Source organism: Ambystoma mexicanum, chromosome 5q (assembly GCF_040938575.1).
Source record: "Ambystoma mexicanum isolate Mex_15411 chromosome 5q, UKY_AmexF1_1, whole genome shotgun sequence".
NCBI lineage: Eukaryota > Metazoa > Chordata > Amphibia > Caudata > Ambystomatidae > Ambystoma > Ambystoma mexicanum.
Window position 1 is genome coordinate 1011994352 of NC_090933.1, and position 23117 is coordinate 1012017468.

At 44.8% G+C, this 23117-nt stretch overlaps 1 protein-coding gene across 5 annotated transcripts in view; it reads right to left on the minus strand.

Annotated features, from left to right (window-relative positions):
- The window catches only part of CSMD3 (CUB and Sushi multiple domains 3), a 3270409-nt gene that overhangs the window by 1519704 nt on the left and 1727588 nt on the right, over nucleotides 1–23117 (minus strand). For all 5 annotated transcript variants that reach the window (XM_069621531.1, XM_069621530.1, XM_069621528.1 and 2 more), the window contains one exon: nucleotides 17884–18022. In XM_069621531.1, coding sequence (XP_069477632.1) covers nucleotides 17884–18022 — 139 coding nt within the window. The remainder of the gene's footprint in view (nucleotides 1–17883; nucleotides 18023–23117) is intronic.

Below are 23117 nucleotides of genomic sequence, written 5' to 3' on the forward strand. Positions count from 1 at the left end.
GGACGGCGGTAACCATGGCGCTACTAGCGCCATGGTTGCCGCCGGTATTTTACTGAGTCTGCCATGGTGAATGCCGAAATTGCCGCCCTATTCCAAGGTGTGTGGGGGCGGTAATTCCCCATTCACCATGGCACTTCCCCATTCCCATTTTCGCCCCCATAGGGCGTAATTACCTCCAAGGTGCCTTTGCGGGTCCCGTCCTTAACCGCTGGTAAAACCAGCCGTTAAGGTAGGGACCCACAAAGGGACCTCGTAGTAAGGCGGTACGGGTTTACCGGCACTGGTACCCTTACCAGTACTGGTAAACCCTTACCGCCATCCGTGTAATGAGGCCCCATGTATTTTATTTCACATGGACAAAGACCATGGTTTCATTTAACAGGACCTGCCTACAATGGAAACATAGGTAAATGGCTCACATTATTTATTTATTTTTATTTTTATTTTTTTTGTTTATTAACCAATTGTTTTTTTACAAAAGATCTGTGTCAAACTGTTTCAGTCTTGTGAAGGCTACTCAGGACACCACTCTGGTTCAACGAAAATAGCTTCTAAAGCTTCTGGAGCTTCTGGTACGACCTTAGATCCTAGAAGCCGAGAAGCCGAGGAAACTAGTCGTCAGGCGCCGTGTTGGAAGAAACACCAGGTGTGCTGGCTCTTTTAAGTGCCAATCCAGAAGTGCTGCTGCCATTCGCGACCATCTGGTGGAGTCACCTGCAATCAGCCGGAACCATATGTTTCCTTCATCTAGAACAGACGGCTGTGTAATGAGTGGTGCCAAGTATGCCTGTCTTTCCCGCATTAATGCTGGACACAATGTAAGGAGATGGCGTACTGTCTGTACTTGATCTGCCACTCCGCACAAGCGGCAGTTTGTTACTGACGAGAGCGCTCTGGATGCCAAGACTTCCCTGGTTTGAAGTAAGTTTAAACGGGCGCGCATGTAGACTTTCCTTAGATCTTTCTCAGGGAATTTTTCGCAGTACCTCAAAGGCGCCTTTAGTTGATTGTGGCTTGGTGGGAGATGTTTTAAAGATGTGTAGTGTAGAATTCTCTCATTTGTGTTTATCCAATCTTGTTGGCTGAGTTTGATCTTGACTCGTCCAGGGTTGGAAATGAGCAGGTCTTCGTTACAGTTAACTTCTTCCAACTTTGCTTGGATTTTCTTGACCCACTCGACTAGAGGTTTACAAGATCCTTTGCTGATTTCAGCGGCCACAACCAGGTAGATGGGAAGGGCATTTGGCATACGAATTTTCCTATAGAGCAGTATGGCACTTTGCACTACCATGGAGGCTAGGGATGGTAAACTAAGATCGCGTCGAATTGCTGGCATTGGGGCTGATTTTGGTAAGCCTAGCACCGATTTCCACAGGAATCCTTCTAGCTTAGTCCAGAACTCCTCGGCTAGGATTAGATTGGCCGCCATTCTGTATGTTATCGTAGGGACTACTTTTGATTTATAAAACTGTAGAGCCGGAGACCATTGAGTTTGTGCTGTCAGGTTTCTCATCTTTGACCGCAAGGAGTTTTGAAAGGAACTTTCATTAAGTGTGTTGTCTAACTGAACGCCCAGATATTTAAATTCTTTGACTTCTTCGATGTTGGTTTTGTCCAAGAACCAGGATGGACTGGCCTGACTCTTCTTGGGTATTTTAGAGAATGATAGAATTTTTGTCTTGGTTTTGTTGATTTGCAGATTGTTACTTTCCATGTATGTTGACAGATTTGTAAGTTGCCTCTGCAGGCCGATCGCTGTCTGATCCATCAGGATCAGGTCGTCTGCGTACCACAGTCTCGACACTTTTGAAATTCCAACTTTTGGCAGAAAGGATCTTACCATTTTTTCAGATTCTTGAAAGTCACCAATAAAGGCAATAAACAGGGCTGGAGCCAGAGGACAGCACTGTTTTACTACACGCTCCGTGTGAATTTGATATGAAAGAGTCCCTTGCTGATTTAGACGTACTAGGAGCAAGGTTGATGAATGAAGAGCCATTATTGGGTCGAGAATCGAGCCTGGACAATTCCAAGAAGTTAACTTGGACCACAATTTTTGACGGTCCACTGTGTCAAAGGCCTGACAAAGGTCCACCATTGCCATGTGTACCTTAGGCGTTCAACTCTTCACCTTTGCTTTAATGATGTTCAGAATTATAAGATTTATCGATGTACCGGCACCCTTTTGGAAGCCAGTTTGGAAGGTATCGGCTGCCGGGGAGGTGGAGGTCCAGCCTTTAAAGTGGTGTAGCAGCAGGGATGCAAAGATCTTTCCAATGATGTCAAGTAAAACTATAGGTCTGTAGTTTACCGGGCTGTCTCTGTCTCCCTTTTAGAAAATTGGCACCAGGACTGCCTCTGTCCAAGTTTTTGGAATTTGTTTAGTTTTATGGCAGTGGATGAATAGCTCGCCAATCGCTCGTGCCCAGGCTTGCGGGTATTTCTTAAGATCTAGGTTAGTCAACCCGTCGGGTTGGATGATTTTAAATTCTTGATGACTTCCAGAAGGTCTTCAATGTGCAACAAGTGGATCTATGGGGCATTAGTCGGCTTAAATTGCGATGGAGATGAAATTAGAGGCCGTCGATAAAGCTCAGTAAAGTGCGAGATCCACTTTTGCTCTGGGACAGAGTTTGAGAGCGGAGTTACCTTCTGTCCATTTATAGTCTTTAGCAGCAACCAAAAGTCTAGTGTATTTCTTGAAGCCCAGGTGTGGAGCACAGCTCCGGCATCGTTTTGGTACAGCTTCTTCCTCTGTAGTTTTAGCCAGGATTTATAGAGCTTGTATTCGAAGTGGTATGTAGTCCAGGCTTCAGAGGATTCTGCTCTCGATGCCAGTTTTTTTAATTTGTTCACTTTTTGCCATTTAGCCACTACCTCCAAGTTGAACACATGTTTGTGCATTGGCTGATTGTTGTTTTTGCCTGTGAAGCTCACTTTGTGAGGGGCCAGCAGAGTCACATACTCTGGTCGAGCTTCTGGCATGCTGTAGTGTTGTACTTATCTATTTGCACTGGGTGCACACAGTGCTGCTGATGGTAGAACACAGCTATGTCATATGGAATGTGATGGGACCTGCAGGTTCCAAGAACTACAGTTGGGAACACAGGATGGGAGAACCTTACTGAAAGGATGTCATCTGTTTAGCTCCCTGCCCCTTTCTATAAAACTAGCCCTGTAACTCTGTAACTTATAAATAAACTCACTCCTTTTATATATACTGGTCTCCTGTGCCTTACCTGAATCCAGATGTCTTCTTACCATCCCCGATACTACAAATGGCGACGAGGATGGGATGAACAGGTGTTTGCTGGTTCCAGTTTATCTGATGTATATTTGCCTGTTCATCCAAAGATAAAAGGACCCACTGATGGACATTCTGATGACTCCTGGCATCAAAAAAAGGCTTTTGGCAGAGGTCCATGATGAGCCCAGCAGTGGCACAGCCCAGCGCCTGATTCCAGTGAGATGACTTCATACATCAGCCAGATTGGTGAGGCCAGCAGTGGAAAAGATGCCCCGATGCCCTTAAATCGACGTGGCATAAGTCCTGTTGGGGATGGTTTTTTTTCCTGTGTGTAGTGTTTAACAATATTATAGGATTTTCAGGTCTCCAAATGCTGCAATTCATATATATTTGCAATGCATATTGATATTTTAAATGTGTATCAATCCAAAGGGGAAATATGTTCATTAATGATATATTATCCATGATGTGGATTGTAATAAGTATAATTTAAGTGGCACAGCATCGTTCTGATGCCATGTTATAGTATAATATTTTGGCACAGCATCGTTCTGATGTCATGCAATACATGAGTGAAAACAATGAGTGATTTTCATGTTAAATGAGAAAGCCCTATGGTTAAATGTGACACGAATGTTGCGTGGTACGTATACAATTTTTGGGCATAGTACTTATGGCATGCATATTAATATATTACCGGTTTATTTTCCTTGGCCTAACATGTTTTTTTAAACTTTGGATGCTTTCAATTTTTGGCTGCATTCAAAACAATTTTGTTTTCAAAGATCTTTTGCACTTGGACTCAGATCTGATCAGTCTCTGTCGTGGTGTATTCTCTTCTCGCGCTGTTCTTTTCCAGCTGCGTTGTATTAATGTGATCTTTGTTTTGTGAGTTTTCTTTTCTGCATTTTCCCACTTTTCATTGTTTCTTATGGCAGGGTGTGTATGTGAATATGTGATGGCGCAAACCACAGGTATTTCTGAGAGGAAAGGTGGTGTATGTAGTTATGCAGTTATGGTTGTGAGGCAAATGTTGATAAGGATAAAATATAATAGGTTCATATGAATGTTAGATAGTTCCTGATGGTTGCGTGAGTATGCGGTTGTGCTGGGTGTGGCAGACCCTTGTCTCCAAGTGGCAGATGGAGCGGGAGGAGATACGCTCTGTTGGTTGAGAGTGTGGCAAGGAACGTATGTGCTCGCAAGTGGCAGTTGTGAGGCCCGGGAGTGGCAGTCCCGGGCAGGTGGTGATTTGTGTACTTGATTGTTTTGATTGTTAGTTACGTGAATGTGGATACGCTTTCTGGGTTGTGAATGTTGTAATGGTTTTACGGATTTGCAGGAGTGTGTAATTTTGATGGCCTCTTTTAATGCTTGGTTTGTGATACTTTGTTTGGTGTTCAATTGAAGAGAGGGAGATGTGTAGTGTTGTACTTATCTATTTGCACTGGGTGCACACAGTGCTGCTGATGGTAGAACACAGCTATGTCATATGGAATGTGATGGGACCTGCAGGTTCCAAGAACTACAGTTGGGAACACAGGATGGGAGAACCTTACTGAAAGGATGTCATCTGTTTAGCTCCCTGCCCCTTTCTATAAAACTAGCCCTGTAACTCTGTAACTTATAAATAAACTCACTCCTTTTATATATACTGGTCTCCTGTGCCTTACCTGAATCCAGATGTCTTCTTACCATCCCCGATACTACACATGCCTTTGTTTACTTGCTCGAATTTCATGGTTAGGTTGTCCTTGAAAGAACGGACATTATCAGATGTTAGGCGGAGTCGATTTTGCTTTAAGTTTGACTCAATGTCCTGTGAGTAGAGAAGTCTTATGGGAGTGGCCCCCCCCACGACATATGGAGGTGGTTATGGTCACTTTTAGTGTTTTTACGACTACAAAGTCAGTGAAGTGCGGAATCAGACCTTCCGTGATAAAGATGTAATCGAGGGTGATGGCAGAACCTAGCCTCTCCCATGTTGGAGTTTGGGTTTTCTTCGCTTGAAGAGACGACACATTGTGGAACTTTCTCGCCTTCATTAGATTACACCAGGCACGCCCTCTTTCATCCATCCGTGAGGTGATCGTAGGGCCTTTGCTGTCACCCGATCTTGCTCTGCATTTAGTCAGGTCCCCACATATTATAATGTTTGGGACTTCTCTGTCAACGGTTTTTCCAGGAGCCACGTTTCTTGGAGGTATATCAGCTCAAATGAGCTCAGATTTACATCGCTGGTTGTGGTTAAATGGCGGTGGCCTCTCGTGTTTCAAGATGCCATATGCAGGGTACTCTTGCTTAGGTGGTTCAGGGGTCTGGTTGGCTGCGTCTTCGTGATAGTGGGGCCTTGCGTTCATTGCTATTTCTTATGGTTACGAGAGAAAGTGTCGGCTATCCATCTCCAAGGTTTTAACGCAGCTGATTCGTTCAATTCCGTCCTTGACAGGGACCTCTTTATTTCTGTGTGGTACTCCTTTTGTACGCTTTCCACATGTGATTTTTGGTGTTTTGTGATTTTCATCTGTCCAATTCTTTGCGCGAGTGGCGTGGGGGGTCCGCCACTCCCAATCCTTACTACTTGAAGGATAGGTCCTTCTGGGGTCCTTTAACAGGTCCCTTTCTGTGTACTGCTCTCAGCGATGGCTCAAAAGTTCTCTTGGTTCCCCATCCTGGTTTGATGGGACCGGCTCAGGCTTCTGTAACTGATGTAATTTTAACCCCAGACGATGCAGGTCTTTTATTACTTCCGGGGAGAGGTCACTTATAGCCTTGCTTCTTACATGTAGATATGCTTTAGCTCTATGCTCACAGTGATACGGTTCAACAAGTATCAGGTCATCAGTTCTTAGGTGATGAAGCTTATCTACTTTCCCCAGTATGTTTAGGACTGTTCTTTGTTTCAGGACCAAGTAACTGTCCTTTGCCGAGGTTTGCTCCAATTTGAAGAGAAACGTCCCTGCCATTTAAGTTGGCCTCCGAGGGTCTTTTGGCCTCTTTGTGAGATTGAAGTCGTGGACTGCCATATCTGTACTTTCTCTCCGGTCTTGTATCTCTCTCTCGCGAAGGTTCTTGGATTGATGTTTTTTTCTTTAGGTTTCTTAGTGCCTCTAGTGCAGCACTTGGAGAGTTGGAGCGGGGCGTTGATTGTGATCTACGAGATCCTTAAACTTGCGCTTGTTTACCACTTGAGGGTGGAGCTCCACTTCTGTTGTAGGAGTTTTTTGTGTGAGCTTTAGTGGTACCTCTAGCTTAGGCAAAGATGACAAGTTTACTTCCACGGCATCTGAGTGCTGTGAAGTGTTCAGCAGGTCTAAGGACGATTCTGGGTCCTCATTTGTTGTCAGTATGATTGAAGATCCTGCCTTGGCCTGATTGCATGGGATTTGGAGTTTATTTTTAGCCCGCTGGTTCAGCGGGATGCCCCCCCATCGATTGGAGCCCGATGGCACCAAGGTTTCTGGTAGGTCTTCATGGGTCTGTAAGAGCGTGTTAGGTAGATTGACATTTTTGTTCTGCTTGACGCTCCCTGGGGCCATAGATGCAGTAACCAGGGGAGCAAGTTGTAAGCCTGGCTTTGATGGAGTTGTTGTAGTAAGTAGATTGCAATTTTTGTGCTGCTTACCGCTCCCTGCGGCCGTAGATGCCGTAGCCGGGGTATGGAGTTGTACGGTTGGCTTTGATGACGTTTTTGAAAATATTGGGGCCAAATCTTTGATCTTCTCGGTCTTTGTGGACTGCGTGCCTTTGATCATGGCCACTGTACTGGTTTGATGAGATTTGCCTCCGTTCTTAAAATTGTGGGTCAACTTGTTTATTTTTTCTTCCAATTTTAGGTGTACGTTGTTCAAGTTCCTTTCAGTGGCTGTTAGGTACCCTCTAATAAAATCAGTTTGTCCTTCATTTCACTTATCATTGTTGTGTTGTCTTTAAGAGCTTCATAAATTGATTCATATAGCTTTCCCAAGGGATTTAGAGCTATCGTAAGCGCTGACATGGTAGACAGTAAGTCTGTTTTTTTTTTTAAGGTGAGTTTTTTTCCGATGTGATTGGAGTTTCACTAAGTCGTCTAGTTTTGAGACGAGTGTTTGAACCCCTGTCACTTTGTAACAGCGTACATCTCTCGGAAATCCTCCTTTCTGAGGTAGAAGTATGTTCTTGACAGGTGTGTGGGATTTCCTCCAGCGTTCTGCTCGAATTCCCTTGTACATGTGGTCGGGTCCATGCATAGTGGTCTGCCTTGTGGCTGAATCAGTGGTCTTGGCTGGGTTTGTCTCTGCCTGCAGTAACAAGAGAGTTTACAGGAACTGCAGTAGACCTCAGGTCCATATTCAGGCCACCTTTTGGAGATTCCCTATTGGCGGGGCTGACTCCTATTTCCGTGTGGTAAGTTGGTATTGATTCAGAATGAAAGACTATTGGAGGCGATGGTCTTTCTGGCTCTGATCTTGGTGCTGGAGTTAGGCTTAATTGTGGGGGCAATTTGGGGCTTGTGTTGTGCCCTTGAGAATTTGAGTCAGTTTTATGCGCTTTAGTCAGTGGTGAGTGATCTTGGATAGCCTCCAAGATTTCTGCGTCCGTCAGCTCAGGCTCTTGACCTAATTTTCTTTTATGCTGTTTTAGAAAGTATTCTTTCAAAGATGATGAAGTTGACGGTGCTAGGCCGCCTTTTTGGCCCCCCTGGGGTTTGAAGGTAACTTTCCTCTGTTTCTTTAGAGGCAGCTTTCCCGATGTTGATTTCGGATTAAGATTTCCATTGGTAAACAGGATTTTGGGTGCTTGAATTATTTTCTTTGAGGGGACACCTGGAGAATCTGGGTCCCTCTGATGGACTTCGCTTGGGTGAGAGGGGTAGCCAGGGGCCAGATTTAAATTTGCAGTGTGTGGAGTCAGGCCGGAGGCAGCCGCGGTCAGCTCTATACGATCTCTAGGCTCAAGTTCCGGGTCGTGATGCGTGGAACTTGCCACGTAACTCACTTTGACTGCCAAAGCCTCTTCTGTCTGCCCATTAGGGGAGAACACCTGGTCCTCACTTTCAGTGTCCCAAGAATCATTGGCGCTGCTTTTCTGCGGGACGGCGTTCAACCTCTGATGTTGCAACCGCTTTGGCTGGCCTGTAGGTTGCAATCGACTGCAGTGAATTTGAGCTATACTTGATGTATGTCGGTTATTGTTTTTGCCTCTTTTGTCGTCTTGTGGCATGGAGTCATTCGTATGGTCATCCTGGCCTTCCTGAAAGCGCATTGTGGCAGCCCAAGGTGGCAAGCAAGGGCGAACCAAAGAGTGAAGCTGTGAACTTGAATGCGGATTTGTGCGCGGATGACTCTGGATCACCTCGCCCGGCCCAATAGATTCCTGCCGCGACCGTCCTCCGACAGTCTCCGGCGAGGAATCGCTCGTCGAAACAGTAATCGGGCCGGGCGCTGTCATCAGCACGGATCTTGAAGATGAACTGGTTGAATCGTTCTCGCTGGCAGCAGGTAAAATAGTCTCCACCACCTCCCTTGACTCTGGATTGGCCAGTTTTGTGTCCTTTGACACACCTGGCCCCTCGGGTTGCAGCTGTGTTTTCGGGGACCGAGCCGAGGAGATGGTCACGGGGGAGGGGTTGTTGACAGTAGCAGGGCTTACAGGGCCTGTCAGAAGGCCTTTTCCAGTTTTGCTAACTCTATCGCTCGCCTCGAAGAGATCCTGTTGATCCTGCTGTGGTTTGCTGCTTCGTAACCGCCGGCTGATGTCATCTTCACTGGGGGAGAGTGGCGCCTTATTGGCGGACGGGTTGAAAGGCGGAGTGCGATGAATAAAGGGAGTAGCAGTGGTGTACACTACTCACAGTTCCGAATGGGCAGAGCCTTGCCGACCCGGCTCCTGACACCAGACACAAGACACACTGCTTTGCACACCGCGCCACGCTCCGCGCCTTCGCGGTGCTTTTGTAGAGAAGTCGAAAGTACTGTGAAAGTCGAAAGCGGACTGCAGGTCCGTATAGCAAATCGAGGTGAATTTTAGCAGCGGTCTCCCTTCACTCCTTCACAAGACACACTGCTTCGCACACCACTGTTTTCATGTAGGAGTTCCGGTCATGTGAAGCCAATGTCTGCACATTTCCAAGGATGCATAGTGCCCATGAGGCTCTTTGTATTTTAGGACATTGGACAGGGTACTCATAATGTCCAGAAAAATAGTCTCTAGATTTGGAGGTACAGCCAGAGAGTCTGTGATTTCTCACACAAGGGTGAAGGACCACGCCCACTCAACCACTAAATCCATGAACAAGTTTGGTTGCAATGGCATGGAACACAGCAGAAGTCAGGGAATGGGATCATAGCGCTGATGATGACCATGATGATGATAAAGAATCCACAGAAATGTTGTATGATAATACTGATCTTGAGGTCCCCACATATATGGCGTGTGATTAGCAGGATATTAAAGTCCCCATGCAGATGATGTATTGTGTTTAAGTTCCAATAGAGATTGTGTTTCATGATACGAATATTCAGGTCCTCACAGAGATGGTGTGTGATTATTAGGCTAATGATCCCACAGAGATGGTGTGTGAAAATAATAAAGTCCGCACAGAGGAGTTGTGTGATTATAATGATGTTAAAGTCCTCACACATTGCTGTGTGGCAATGGTAATGTTTATGTCCCACTCCGATGATAGTGTGTGAAAACTATGACTTTAAAGTACCCATACAGATGTGCATGGGTTAATATGTGATGGTGATGTTGATGTTAAAGAACCCACAGTGATGGTGTTTTCTCTTGATAATGTTGAAATCCCAACAAACACCGTGTGTGATAATAATGACGTTGAACCCTCCACAAAGTTGGTTTGTGATAATACTGATGTTACCATCCCTACAGAGATGGTACCCGGTCTTGATACGGTCTCCACGGATATGGTGTGTGATAATAATGATGCTGGAGTTCACATATAGATGATTTATTTATTTATTTATTTATTTATTTATGTATGTATTGTTTGCTTGTTATGACCTTATACAATAAGACAATACTGTTTCAAAGTGCCCGCAGGGCAGGAGAGGGAGCAGGGGCAGGAGGTACATTGCAATACATAAAAACACAATATTTAAGAGCACACACACACACAGCCTTCCTGACCACCCAAGAATATTCCTGCCATTCTCTCATTTCACTGACGGTAGACATTGCTGCCACTTTCCCTGCATATGGAGGAAATATGCTCTGACACTGCTTTTTGACGTGGTCAGCAACATGCCTGAACTCTGACTACACTTAACTCAGTAATTCATTGTCAGGGGGTGAGTGATTTGCTTGGTGTATTGCACCTTCTTTGTCATATCACAAATGTCATAGGAAGGATCGCTTGTTACAGAGTGTGAATTGGAAGTGTTATTTCCATCCACTTCAGGATAGGATGTGTTGGCTCACCGTCTCTACGATAAAGGCAACACACTTCCTTCCTTGGATGTGAAGGATGCTTATTCTATGATCCTACCCTTTCCTCCTAGGAGTGGTCCTAAATTTTGAATTTCTGGAGGAACACTTTAGTTTTAGGTTCTTCTTGACCTAAAGTTGCTGATTTGGTCTTTACAAAGTTCCTGGCTATCCTGTGGGTCTCTTCCATTTTAGGAGATCCCACCATGTAGACATTCAAATAGGTTACACACAGCTACTTAATGAACAGGCTGATCCAGATTGGCAAAACGTTTGATCACCTTCAGGCTCATGGTGATCCAATTTCAACACTTAAACGTGCTGAACCACATACCATTTATGAGAGATATTTTTAGTGGAAATATTGGAAAAATCTCTCGTCCTCCTCTGAGAGCAGTAATTATTTCCATAGTTCATAAGCAATAGATTGTTCTTTTCTTATGTCAATCATTTATTCAATCTAACAAACATCCTGTTTTAGGGAATTGTTTTTCTAATTAGAAATTATCTAGTTTGTGCTCTTTTCAATGCTTGTTTTCTCACTAATTCACATTTGGACATGCACAGAGCAATACATGCAAACTTCTGTCTGGCAGTTTTTCGAGCCACATTCTTTTGGGACGATGTGACTGATGGAAGTGGCTTGGTCCTGTCCATTCAAAGGCACAGTGTAATATCCTTGAATCCAGTTGTGGACAGCTTGTCCCTACACATACGCAGGTGGAAGAGACATGCTAGGAGCATGGACGAGCCAGCTAAAATATCTATAAAATGACCAGCAAAGAAGCATGAAACCATGAAACGAAGCAATGAAGGTGCCGTTGTAATTTCATGGCAGTGATAAAACAACCAGCACATGGTGTGCCACATCAGGGAGCAAAGTGAAGGCCATGTCCCGGATATCCATAATTCCAGTACACTACAGGGACTGGAAGGAGTCTTTCATGCCCTTTACCTCCATTCCTCGATCTCTCTATCAATAGGACACTCATTATTGTGTTGTTCTGTTCCTGTAACATGATTATCTGTCTATGATACATAGATATAAAACCCATGTGTTATTGTATACTCTTGTACGAAGGAGTAATTGTTCTATCATTTCACGTGATTATGTTCCTCTTATGTTCCCTCCAGCCCTTTGCCCCTTCATCTCTCTGCTCTCAGGCAATGAATTATGGAATGCAGAATGTGGGTATTAAATGAGTCAGGTTGTCTGGTACTTCAGTAGAGGTTCCATGGAGACCATTGTGATTGACTGGAGGAGTGTGTGCCGGTGAGAACCCTAATTGCATTTCTTATCGGATTAACACTTGGGCGCCATTTGGAGGGGTGGAATAGCTCCTTGGTGGGAAGCATGAGGAAGGAACGTGTCATGCGACACCTCATCCAGATGTTATCATCAACGAAAGACTGTGGCCCTCATTACGACCCTGGCGGATTTTTTCCGCCATCGACGGACTTTTCCGCCATGGCGTAAAGTCCGTTTACGCCATGGCGGATGGCGGACTTACCGCCCCATTCCGAGGTTGGCGGGGCGGTAAGTCCCCATTGACCCATTTACCCTTCCCCATTCCCATTTCGGCCCCATAGGGCTCAATGGGAGTGGGGAAGGCGTTAATTACGCCACCGTACATTACGGTGGCGTAATTAACACCAAGGTCCCATAGCGCCATGGATTTTTACGCCCGCAAAAAGCGGGCGGAAAAGTGACCATGGCGCTTTGGGAACTCGTAGTTGGCGGTAAGGGGTCGGCGCAGCTAACGCTGGCGTAAACCCCTTACCGCCAGGGTCGTAATGAGGGCCTGTGTCTATAAAGGTTTATGATTGGTTTGCTTTGGGTGTGAAGGTTTGGAGTGTGATTCTTGAACATTCGGAAAGCTTGGTTTTGAATTGGTAACCTGACCAGTAACCTAAAAACACAGGAGACCTGGATGGTGGGTTGGGTTGTTGCAGTCACTTTTTTCTTAGATCAGATGTTTCAGGTTTTTGTCTTGCAAGATAAATAAACCTATATCTCACTTGTCAATACCCTGAATTGACGAGCAAGCCTGGTTTCTCTGGCACTTCACTTATTGCATTGAAGCTTCAGGCTCACATTTGGGGGGATCTTTTTGGATCAGTCAGAGTGTCACCCCAACAGTAGTGTACTTATTTTCCCAAATGGAGGAAACCCTGATTCCATGCTACAGTTCCCTGCACAGGATCTGTGGGCAGAGGTTTTGGAGAGGATGACACTTGCATAGCACAACCACTTTCATCTTGTGGACTGGGTTCTGTAGATGGCAAGGAGAGAGGGGCTTTGGTCATTCTGGTGGCTTCCACTTGGCAGAAACATTTTGTTTCGCCTATCTCTGCCAGATAACAGAAGCCCAGGAGTATGTCCTCTTAATTCTGCCTAAGCTCTGATACTTTATTCTGCTAGATAGTATGATAACCTTTCTGTGTTAAGTACAATCTGTCTCAAATTAAACATGCACACATTATTCTGTTAGTGATTTTTACCTTTATCCTTTAATGACTCGTATTTGTATTTACAGTTTGATTTTTGCGTCGGCTTTTATTTAACTGTCTTCTTATAGGGGCCAATTCATGGAATTTATTGCTCAGAAAATTGGCTACTTGCACCCAATCTGCGCCAATCTGCACTTGCAACTCTGTTGATCCATGGAATCGAATGTGTGGCACTTTTTCTGGACTTGCGTGAATTTCGTGTTGGTCTGTCACGCCTGTGTTAGCCGCCGAGGGACTTGCACGAGACTCCGAGCAGAGGGTGGGTGTGGCCATCACAGAGGGCTGGGAAGGGGATAGAAAAAAACGAAATGGGGACTAACTTGCAAAGTTGTGGGTGTTCCGAGGAACGGCCTGCAGGCAATCCCTTGCATGCCCATTATTACGTGGCAAGTGACGTATTCATGGAATCGATCGTGCAACGTCTTGGCTGGGAAATGCCCACAAAGGTTTCTTCATAGGATCCACCACCCGAAGGCTGGCATAAATCCACTTCCATGTAGGATTTTCAGCATGCAGGTGGGATCGCATGTTGGATTTTGGGGTGCGTATATCCTAATTGGGGGTTCCTATGTAATGTTGGGGAGCATGCAACCTGTGTAGCAGGGTGCACCAACGTTTTACATGGGTTTGAACTCACATTTCCCAAGTTATTGCTGAGTTATGAATTTTCATGCGTATGTTGTCGGAGTTCTGGATACAGTTACGGGGGACCCCGCACAAGGCTCCCCGATTCACAGACATGCTTGCGAGGGACCCAAAACACTGAAAGGTGCGTGTATTCACTCCTGGGGAGCGCGCAAAGGTAGCTGTTCTGGCAATTTCCTACTTTGTGTGTGGCCGTGTCTTCGGCATTCCAGCCGTGACTTGCAATACGGTTACTTTGCATGAACAAATCCATGAATACGCGTGGCGTGCATTTTTCTTTCTGCGTGCAAGCTTGTGCAGTGTTCTTCTCGGCACGTGGTCCTTGTGCGTTTTCAATACGAAATTCCATGAATCTGCCCCTTATTGTACACATTGATCAGACATTTGTTGACTATGGGCAGATGTTTGATGATGCATGAAATAATATGAGCACCAGTAGCAGCATTTAACTCATGCCCTGCCCACATTATCACAATGCGGATCCATAGGCAAGGAGAGAGAGTGTTATATTTGGATATGTTTGTAGTGTTATTTTATTAGCATTAGTTTAAATGAGGATTGTCATTAATGTTACTTGTTATTGCTGAATTGACAATACTTTCTGGTTTTCGTTACTGTGGTGTAGAGTGTTTCATAAAAGAATATATTTTTTAGGGCATGTTGCAATGCGTCCTTTATTACTATAACAAATCAGCGCTGGAAAGCAAGAAGCTGCTGAAATAAAGTTTGGCATTCCGATCGTTGCACTCACCCGCTCATGCCAGTCCCAGTACGAGCTTCATTGCTCTGCTTTGCTTTCCAAAGATTGCTGCTCTCTTGTGCTAGTTTTCTCTCTCTTCCCTTTTCCACATGAATACAAGGCCACCCACAGATTACTGCACTGTATAAGGATTCATCGTGTTCTAGATTATTGTATCTTTGAATCCGTTTCAATTGTAAACTTTCATTTTGTGTTTTCTCTTTATGTTTTGTGTAATAAATAGTTCTATTAGCTCGACAAAACAAAAACAATCTTTCCATAAAAGAACTGTTCGGAACTGTTCGGAAGATTAGTACTATTTATTTATTTATTTATTTATTTATTTATTTATTTATTGTTTACATTTGTAAAGCGCACTACAGAACATGGGCATCGAGGTGCTGTAAACAGAGCGTAGAAAGGCTTGATTAAGGGTTACAAAAAAGCCACCCCAGAAGTGGTCTTGGAAATGATACAGTGTTACTTATGCAGATTACTTCCTTGCGGACAAGACGAGCACAATTATATGAGGAGACTAGTGTTGATGGCCTTGTGAAAGGCTGTATGAAAGTCTATTTGTCTGATATGCGGTGGAAGGGAATTCCAAAGGGAGGCAGCCATAGTGGGGAAGCTGGTGCATGCTGTACTAATGAAGAGCAAGGCCTGCCTGATGGTCTTGTAGCATTGCTTTCTGATCCGCATGCATCAAACACACTATGAGACCTAGATGTCACTCACCATACTAACAGATTTTGAGAGCGATTTTACAGAAGGTTTACACCAGTGCAAATGCAATTAGCACTAGAGGCAAAGTTGTCCTAATGCAAAGACACAGAATTTCAATAGCAGGGGAATGTTTGCCCTAGTCCTTGCACTAGCGAGAAGTACACATATGTATTGAAAGAAGATTGTTGCACTTGGGCAATTTTTGGCCCCAGTAAAAATTGCACTTCCACTGATACACACTTTCTGTCACATGGCCCAGAGTATCTTCTTAGCCTTTTGGTACAATAGGTGGAGCTCACTGTAGGCTGCTTAAGGACCAACACGATTAAGAAACTATTTTTGAAGACATCCGAGCACATCAAGCACATTGTCAGCCAGGAAAGGTAGTTGCTGTGTTGGCAAAAAATACTTTATGTATTCATTTATTTATTTTGTTTGTATAGCACGCACAAGTCCTGAGGCATCAGGGTGCTGATCGGGTTACATGGGGCCCATGAGGAGGCCAATGTGTAGTTAACATCATTAAGTTATTATTCAGGCATGCATATATAGAATACAGAAGAATAAAGGTTAGGTAAATAATAGTGTTTTTAGAGCTTTGCAGAAAGCCCACTAGGATTATTTAGCTCGCAGTGTGGGTGGCAGGACATGCCAATGCTCTGTGTTGGCGACTGGGAAGCTGAAGCCTCCTGCTTTGACACAATTGGATTTAGGTAGGGCCAACCTATGGGTATAGGGGTGCTCTGGTGGGCCTACTGGATTGGACTCTGGTGATTTTATTGTTGAGGTATGGTGGGGCTGAGTTAGAGAGGCATGTATGCGTGATGGAGAGGGTTTTGAACAAGATTTGCTTGTTGACAGGTAGCCAGTGAACTGCTTTGCGGGCGGCAGAAATGTGATCAGATCTTGGGATGTTGAATTTGGTGCGTAAGGTGTTATTTTGGATCATTTGGAATTTTTTTAATCTTTTGGGCAGATGTACTTGCGAACAGATGTTACAGTAGTCGAGCATAGAGCCCACCACTGCACAGGCGATTGTTAGACAGTTGTTGCTTGTGAAGTAGGGTCTGGAAGTGTTGGGCAGTTTTGTTGAATAGGCAGTGGCAGAAGAGATAACATGAATTTGTCTGTTTAGGGAGATAGTGGCATCTAGGTGTACTCCCAGTGTTTTTACGGAGGGGGAGACTCGGATCACTGAGCTATCTATGTTGAAAGCTGCATATTGTGGGTCCAGGTTTTTTAGTGCTGAAGGAGGCCCAGTGATGACAAGTTCCATTTTTTCATCATTGAGACATAGGCCGTGGGTTGCCATCTAGGCTTGGATGGTGGCATAGGTGGCAGTGAGGGAGGCTGCGTCTTTGAGTTCGGAGCCGGTAAGCAGGAGGAGAGTCTGCATGTTGTCTGCATAGTTAGTATAGGTTATGCCAAGCGAGTCAAGATGGTCCAAGAGGGGGTTGATGAATATGTTGTAAAGTGTTGGTGAGACACAGGAGCCTCGAGGCACCCCACAACTAATGGAGGAAGATGGGGCGCTAACATTTTCAGCGAAGACTTTCATTACCCTGCCTTTGAGGAAGGAGGCAAACCAGGAGGCGGCTTCTTTAGAGAAGGATGCTGAAGAGGTAAGGTGCTTACATAGTATATTATGGAGGACCAGACAGAATGCAGCGGACAGATCCATAAGATCCGGAGGATAGCTCAGTGACAATGTGCGTGTCTTGGAAGCAAGACGACACAAAGCAACACCTGTTCGATCCCCGGGTCCGCGCTTAGAAACCTCTGGGTATTTAAGTGTGTTATAAATATGCAACTAAGACAATAACAAACAAAAACAAAAAAAATAATTCTCTAACAGCGCCTTGATGCCCCGGGGCTGTGTGAGCGCTTTAAAAATGCAAATAAATAAAATAAATAAGCAGAAGCAGGGCAAACTTTCCTTGGTCTCTGATTTTGTCGATTTTATTTTTCCAAGTCGAGAAGTGCTGACTCAGTACTGTGGCCAGGGCTGAAGGTAAGGAAAGTTTCTAATGCCTAACCTGGTCCTAACATGATATTACACACACATTTCAATGGCACCAAATATACATTGGTGTACAGAAATTGCCCAAACACATAAACTGCATTATTTTAGTTCCCTCGTCGTAATTTAGAACACTATTAGCAGAAGGGCGAACTTTATTTTGCAGTGGTACAAAAATGCATTATGCTGATATGGCCCAGGTTGCTAACCTCCACGCATAAGACCTGGGTCATGGATCAGATTATGTATTCCTGTCATAATGTTGATGTTTGAAGGAAACATATTAACAAGTAACAATAGCAATACACATTGCAAAATAGACGACATTCGAATGTGCCCAACCCTTTCCCAGTATGTAAAAACTAGTGTCATAAAGACTCCTTAAACCAAGATGCTGCTACTTTTAGACATCTCATCGATTCTGTTATAGGAGCAGGGCGTAGGTCATAATACAATAGCAGATACAGGCGTGTGATCATGCTGTTTGTGTACGGAAGCAATCAAACACCATAATATGACGCTAGGGAAAAAAAAAAAACAATGTCAAGATATGTAAACTTTTGTCAATACCTTTCAAATGTAATTTTGATTGAGTGGCCTGGTTCCGCTTCTATCACCCACTCACAGTTCAAGGAGTCTTTGTAGTATCCAGGCCAACCAGGGGAAAGGATCACTCCACTGGGAGATGAAAAATGACCACCACATGGAGCTGAAAGATGAAAGATATAGATTACACCAATATACCAGCCACGCCTTGTTACAAAGAAGAATGGAACGTGTTGGTTAAGAACTTGAGTCAGACAATACATTCTATGTATTGTCCAAAAGTAGACAGTCAACGTTTACATATAAAATGGTAAATTAAAAAGGATTTGGAACAGAAACAAAAAGATAATTGAATAAAGGTCCACAATTGCCTCCATTTAAACGAGTACTCTAGCAACGGTGGTGGCCATCAACAAGAACAAACCTAGCCATTATTTAACTTGCTGTTATTTGCGTATATAGGTTTGTGTTGTATAGTTGATGGGCCAAAGAGAAATGGACGATCTAAAGGACTACAGTTAAAATGTATGTTTATTTGTATGTTATAGCTAATCTACCAAAAGAAACACAATGGACGAGCAACTATGCGGTCAAATGGCTACATGGACTGCAGAATTCCACATGGTGCCATCTGTTCTTAGTGCATCAGTGCCTCAATGAAAGTTGACAAAGACTGTGGGCTTCATTCATGGAATGTTTTCCTTTGTGCAAAGGGCCCATCCATGGAATTATTTGCAAGAAAAATCAGGGACTGGTGTGACACACAGCAGGCAAGTGCCTGTTTGGCTATTCAAGGAATTGAATGTGCAGTACTTCTCCTGGACCCGCGTGGTGTTCGCACAGGTTTAGCACATCTCTGCGAGCCGTCAAGCACCTTGCACAAAACACCATGCAGAGCGTGCGTGAGGTTTTCACAGAGGGTTGGGAAGGGGGCAGAACACCAAAAATGGGGAAGAACTTTCTGGCAGTCCCTTGCATGGCCACAATTGCGCAGCACGAGACGCATTCATGGATTTGATCCCGCAACCTCTCGGTTGGGAAATGGCCATGCAAGTCCTTCATACTATCCGCCACCCGAAGGCAGGTGTAAGTACATTTGCGCATAGGAATTGCAGCGCGGAGGTGGATTTGTACATCTGATTTCGGGGGCATGTATGCAACTGGGGATTTGATCCAACTTAGGGGTGCACGTATACGCAGTGTAGCAGGTTGCATGTATGCACAGTGTAGCAGGATGCAGGAACGGTTTACAGGGGTTTGCACACAGATTTTCAAGATTTCACCCGAGTTACGATTTTTCATACGCATGTTGTGGGGGTACCGGAAACAGTTACGAGGGACCTGTGCCGGGGCCCCGAAATTCAGCCCTGCTTGCAGGGGACCCCATGCACTGTTTGAAGGGTTCATGTATGTGCGCTCGGGGAGCGCGCAAATGTAGCTGTTATGACTGTTTATGCTTTGCACATGGGCGTGTTAGGAGCGTTCCAACCGCGACATGCAATTCCGGTTACTTTGCACATTAAATTCCATGAATACGTGTGGCCTTCTTGGCGCGCGACCCTTGTGGGATTTCTGCGCACATTTCCATGAATTAGGCTGTACGTGTCTTTGCACTGGTTCAACCCTGATTTACAGAGCGGTGCAAAAGTACTCTTTGCACCATCAATTAGGCCCTTTTAGTGCGGTGCAAAGAGTACTTTGCACTGCGGAAATACCCTTTTCACCGCTCTGTGAATCACAGGGTTTTTTGGTAGTTCAACGTTACTTTGCACCATGCAAAATATTCCATGAATCAGCCCCTCTGTGTCTCACTTTGCAAATTCTGCATTAATACAATGGGCCTCCTTACAAGTTTGGTGGAATTTCGGCACTAAACGGATTTAATGTTACTGCCACTTGTCCGGCAGAGTTACTGCCTGATTACAAGTGGTAGTATGGCGGTGTTACTCACCTTTTATGGAGATAATGGGGTTTTGGTAAAATTACTACTGGCGGTAATTCCTCCAAAATGGCTGTTTTTTGGCGGTAAGGTGGTGGAATTACCTCCAGCATTTTTCTGCAGGTTTTTTCGTCCGCCTCAACGCCAGATCCATAATTGTGCTGTAATGCTACAGTAACTCTGCTACTGTGAAATCACCACTGATTTTAGCCACATTGCCCACCTTGTAATGAGGCCCATTAATGACTATGGGCCTCATTACGACCCAGGCGGTAAGGGGTTTACGGCAGCGTAAACAGTGCCGACCCTTACCGCCTGATTCCGAGGTCCCTTAGCGCCACGGAGGATTTAACACCTGCTTTTAAAATCCATGGCGCTAAGGGACCTTGTTGTTAATTACGCCACCGTAATTTACGGTGGCGTAATTAACGCCTTCCCCACTCCCATTATGCCCTATGGGGCAAAAATGGGAATGGGGAAGGGTAAATGGGGATTGGGGACTTACCGCCCCGCTAACCTCGGAATGGGGCGGTAAGTCCGCCAACCACCATGGCGTAAAGGTAGTTTACGCCATGGTGGTAAAGGTACGACCCAGGCGGTAACTTACCGCCTGGGTCGTAATGAGGCCCATTATCTGTTTTGATGTCAGCGGGCACTGCTATTGCCACCTGTTCAAATGCCAGCCTGGCGAGTCTGGTACAAGTTGTGCCAGGCTGTACAACCTGACCTTATCACACTCATTGTGCCAGTCTTTCCTGGATGCGCCTAGTCCACTGACTGCAAATACAATGCATCATTGCAGCACGACAATGCACCCTGTATACATATTATCAGTGTATGTATGCTAACTGGAACGGTTTAGCAGAGTGCATACTGCACTCCTCCCAATAAACATACTGTGTCAGTAGGCATGTGTAAAGCTTGGAAACCTACCTACCGCCAGCACACACCCCGCATATTAGCGGCAGTTGGCACTGTCAGTCACAATTTGTTGTAATCTGTGCAGGAAAGCACAATCCAGCATCGCATGAGCTACATTCATCTTAATTTAGCAACTGTGGAAAAATGAGAGCCTCCCAGTGAAAAAATGCCCCCACCTGTATCCTAATATACACAGTCAGGTGAGGTGCCTTGTGTGGTATACTCCGGGGTTAATAGCTGACTCTGCCAGACGGTAGCAAATGCCCTATAAAGTAGAATTCTTATAGAATCACTAACTAGCACCTCGCAGCTTCTGGCAAGTAAGTTCTCTTTGGTAAACTCTTCGGGAGCTTCGCATGAAGCTGGTGTACCATGTATGGAGGATTGACTTTGAGTGGTGAAAGTGTGCCTTTGTTTATGACTACTGGTGAAGATGTGCAGTGGAACATTTGTTGCCCCATTGTATGGCTGTATGCGATTTGTACATTTTTCTCAGACCTGTGAGATAGTGGACGTTCTGAATCTTGGTCTCACTGCTATTGAATTACATTGGAAAGCTGGGCACCCATACCTTTTATTCATAGCACAATAATTGGTGAAATGTGTGCATGTTTTTATCGTTGATCAAAAGTGCAATGTGTGCACATGAAGCTGACTACTACTGGTAATGGCTACTGGCTGGCACTATGGCAAATTGCAAGCTGAAATGGTCTCTTCTGCTCTCACAATTCATGCAAAAGGGTGTTTTTTAACATGCATGTTTAAACCTGCTGAAACATTAATGGAATTTCATGAACATAATATAATGCTCCAATCATAAGGGTTCACGATTTGTGCACACTGAGGATCACTAATGAGGGTGCAACATGTGGAGTTGTCTACAGCCATTCGAACTCTTTGGGCCTCATCACGAGTTGGGCGGTAGCCCCAGTGCTATTACCGCCGGGGCTATTAGCGCTACTGCCAAACCCCCGGCACTATTAGTGCCGGATCACGGATTTGGCGGAACGGTTGGTTCTCATTCCCCATTGGGCCCATTCAGGAATTCCTCATTCCCCTTTGGGCCCAATTGGGAATTTTTGCACTATTACCGCCGTCGGATTTCCCGATGGCGGTAATAGCACTGAAAATAGGCAAATTTTCGGGGGATTTGCCCTAGCTCAGAGCTATGGGTAAATCTGCCAAGCCCATAATCTGACAGACCCTTAAATGCGGCAGTTATAGCGCTACCGCAACATTTAAGGGTTATTGCCAGACTCGGGATGAGGCCTTTGGATTGATGCATGCATGTATATAATAGTCTGCACTACAGGACACAAATAATATTCTACAGAAAAACCCTTTCTATTGAGCTAATGTATACACCCACCATACATTGCCCAATGGCTCTCAACTGGAGGTAAACCTTGAGGGATGTTTACTAGGAGGAGCTCTGACTTGTAATGAGCGTTGTCTGTGGAATATGTTAATTTTTCAAGTGATCATTTTTTTTTTTCGAGGGGAGGACTACTCCCCCCAGTGCAATCATTCCACACCAAAATCCAGGAAATAATAAAACAATGCTGTTTTAATCTGAATATTCTGTTTTTTATTTAAAATAAATCAAATAGTAACAGGTGATTCCCAATGTTACAATGCAGGGAAATTCACCCAGAGCACTTCATTTTTTTAACCAAACGGAAAACACAATGGCCCTCATTACGACCTTGGCGGAGAACCATGGTGCTATTAGCACCATGGTCCATGGCGCTAAGTTGCCAACTCCGCCATGGTGGTTGGCGGACTTACCGCCCCATTCCGACCTTGGCGGGGCGGTAAGTCCCCAATCCCCATTTACCCTTCCCCATTCCCATTTTTGCCCCATAGGGCATAATGGGAGTGGGGAAGGCGTTAATTACGCCACCGTAAATTATGGTGGCGTAATTAACAACAAGGTCCCGTAGCGCCATGGATTTTTCCGCCTGCAAAAAGCAGGCGTAAAAATCACCATGGCGCTACGGGAACTCGTACTCAGGCGGTAAGGGTCGGCGAAGTTTACGCCGGCGTAAACCCCTTACCGCCTGGGTCGTAATGAGGGCCAATGTGCCTGTTGTTGTGTCATTATTGTTTTATTGATAACCTCTTCAAACATCTATACATATAAACATGTATGTGTATTATATGAATGTTTATTCAAAATAATAATAATAATAATAATAATAATAATAATAATAGACTCAAATGCTACGCAATGTAGACACACACATTGACAATGATTGTTTGCACCTTTTGTAATGAGAGTCATTTGCCAGACACTACTGTAGTGTTATTGACTGGCCATTGATGGTAGCCGGTGGGAATATTGGTGAGTGTCTGGGCATCTACTAGTAGAGACTGGCACATGCTGAATGCTTATACA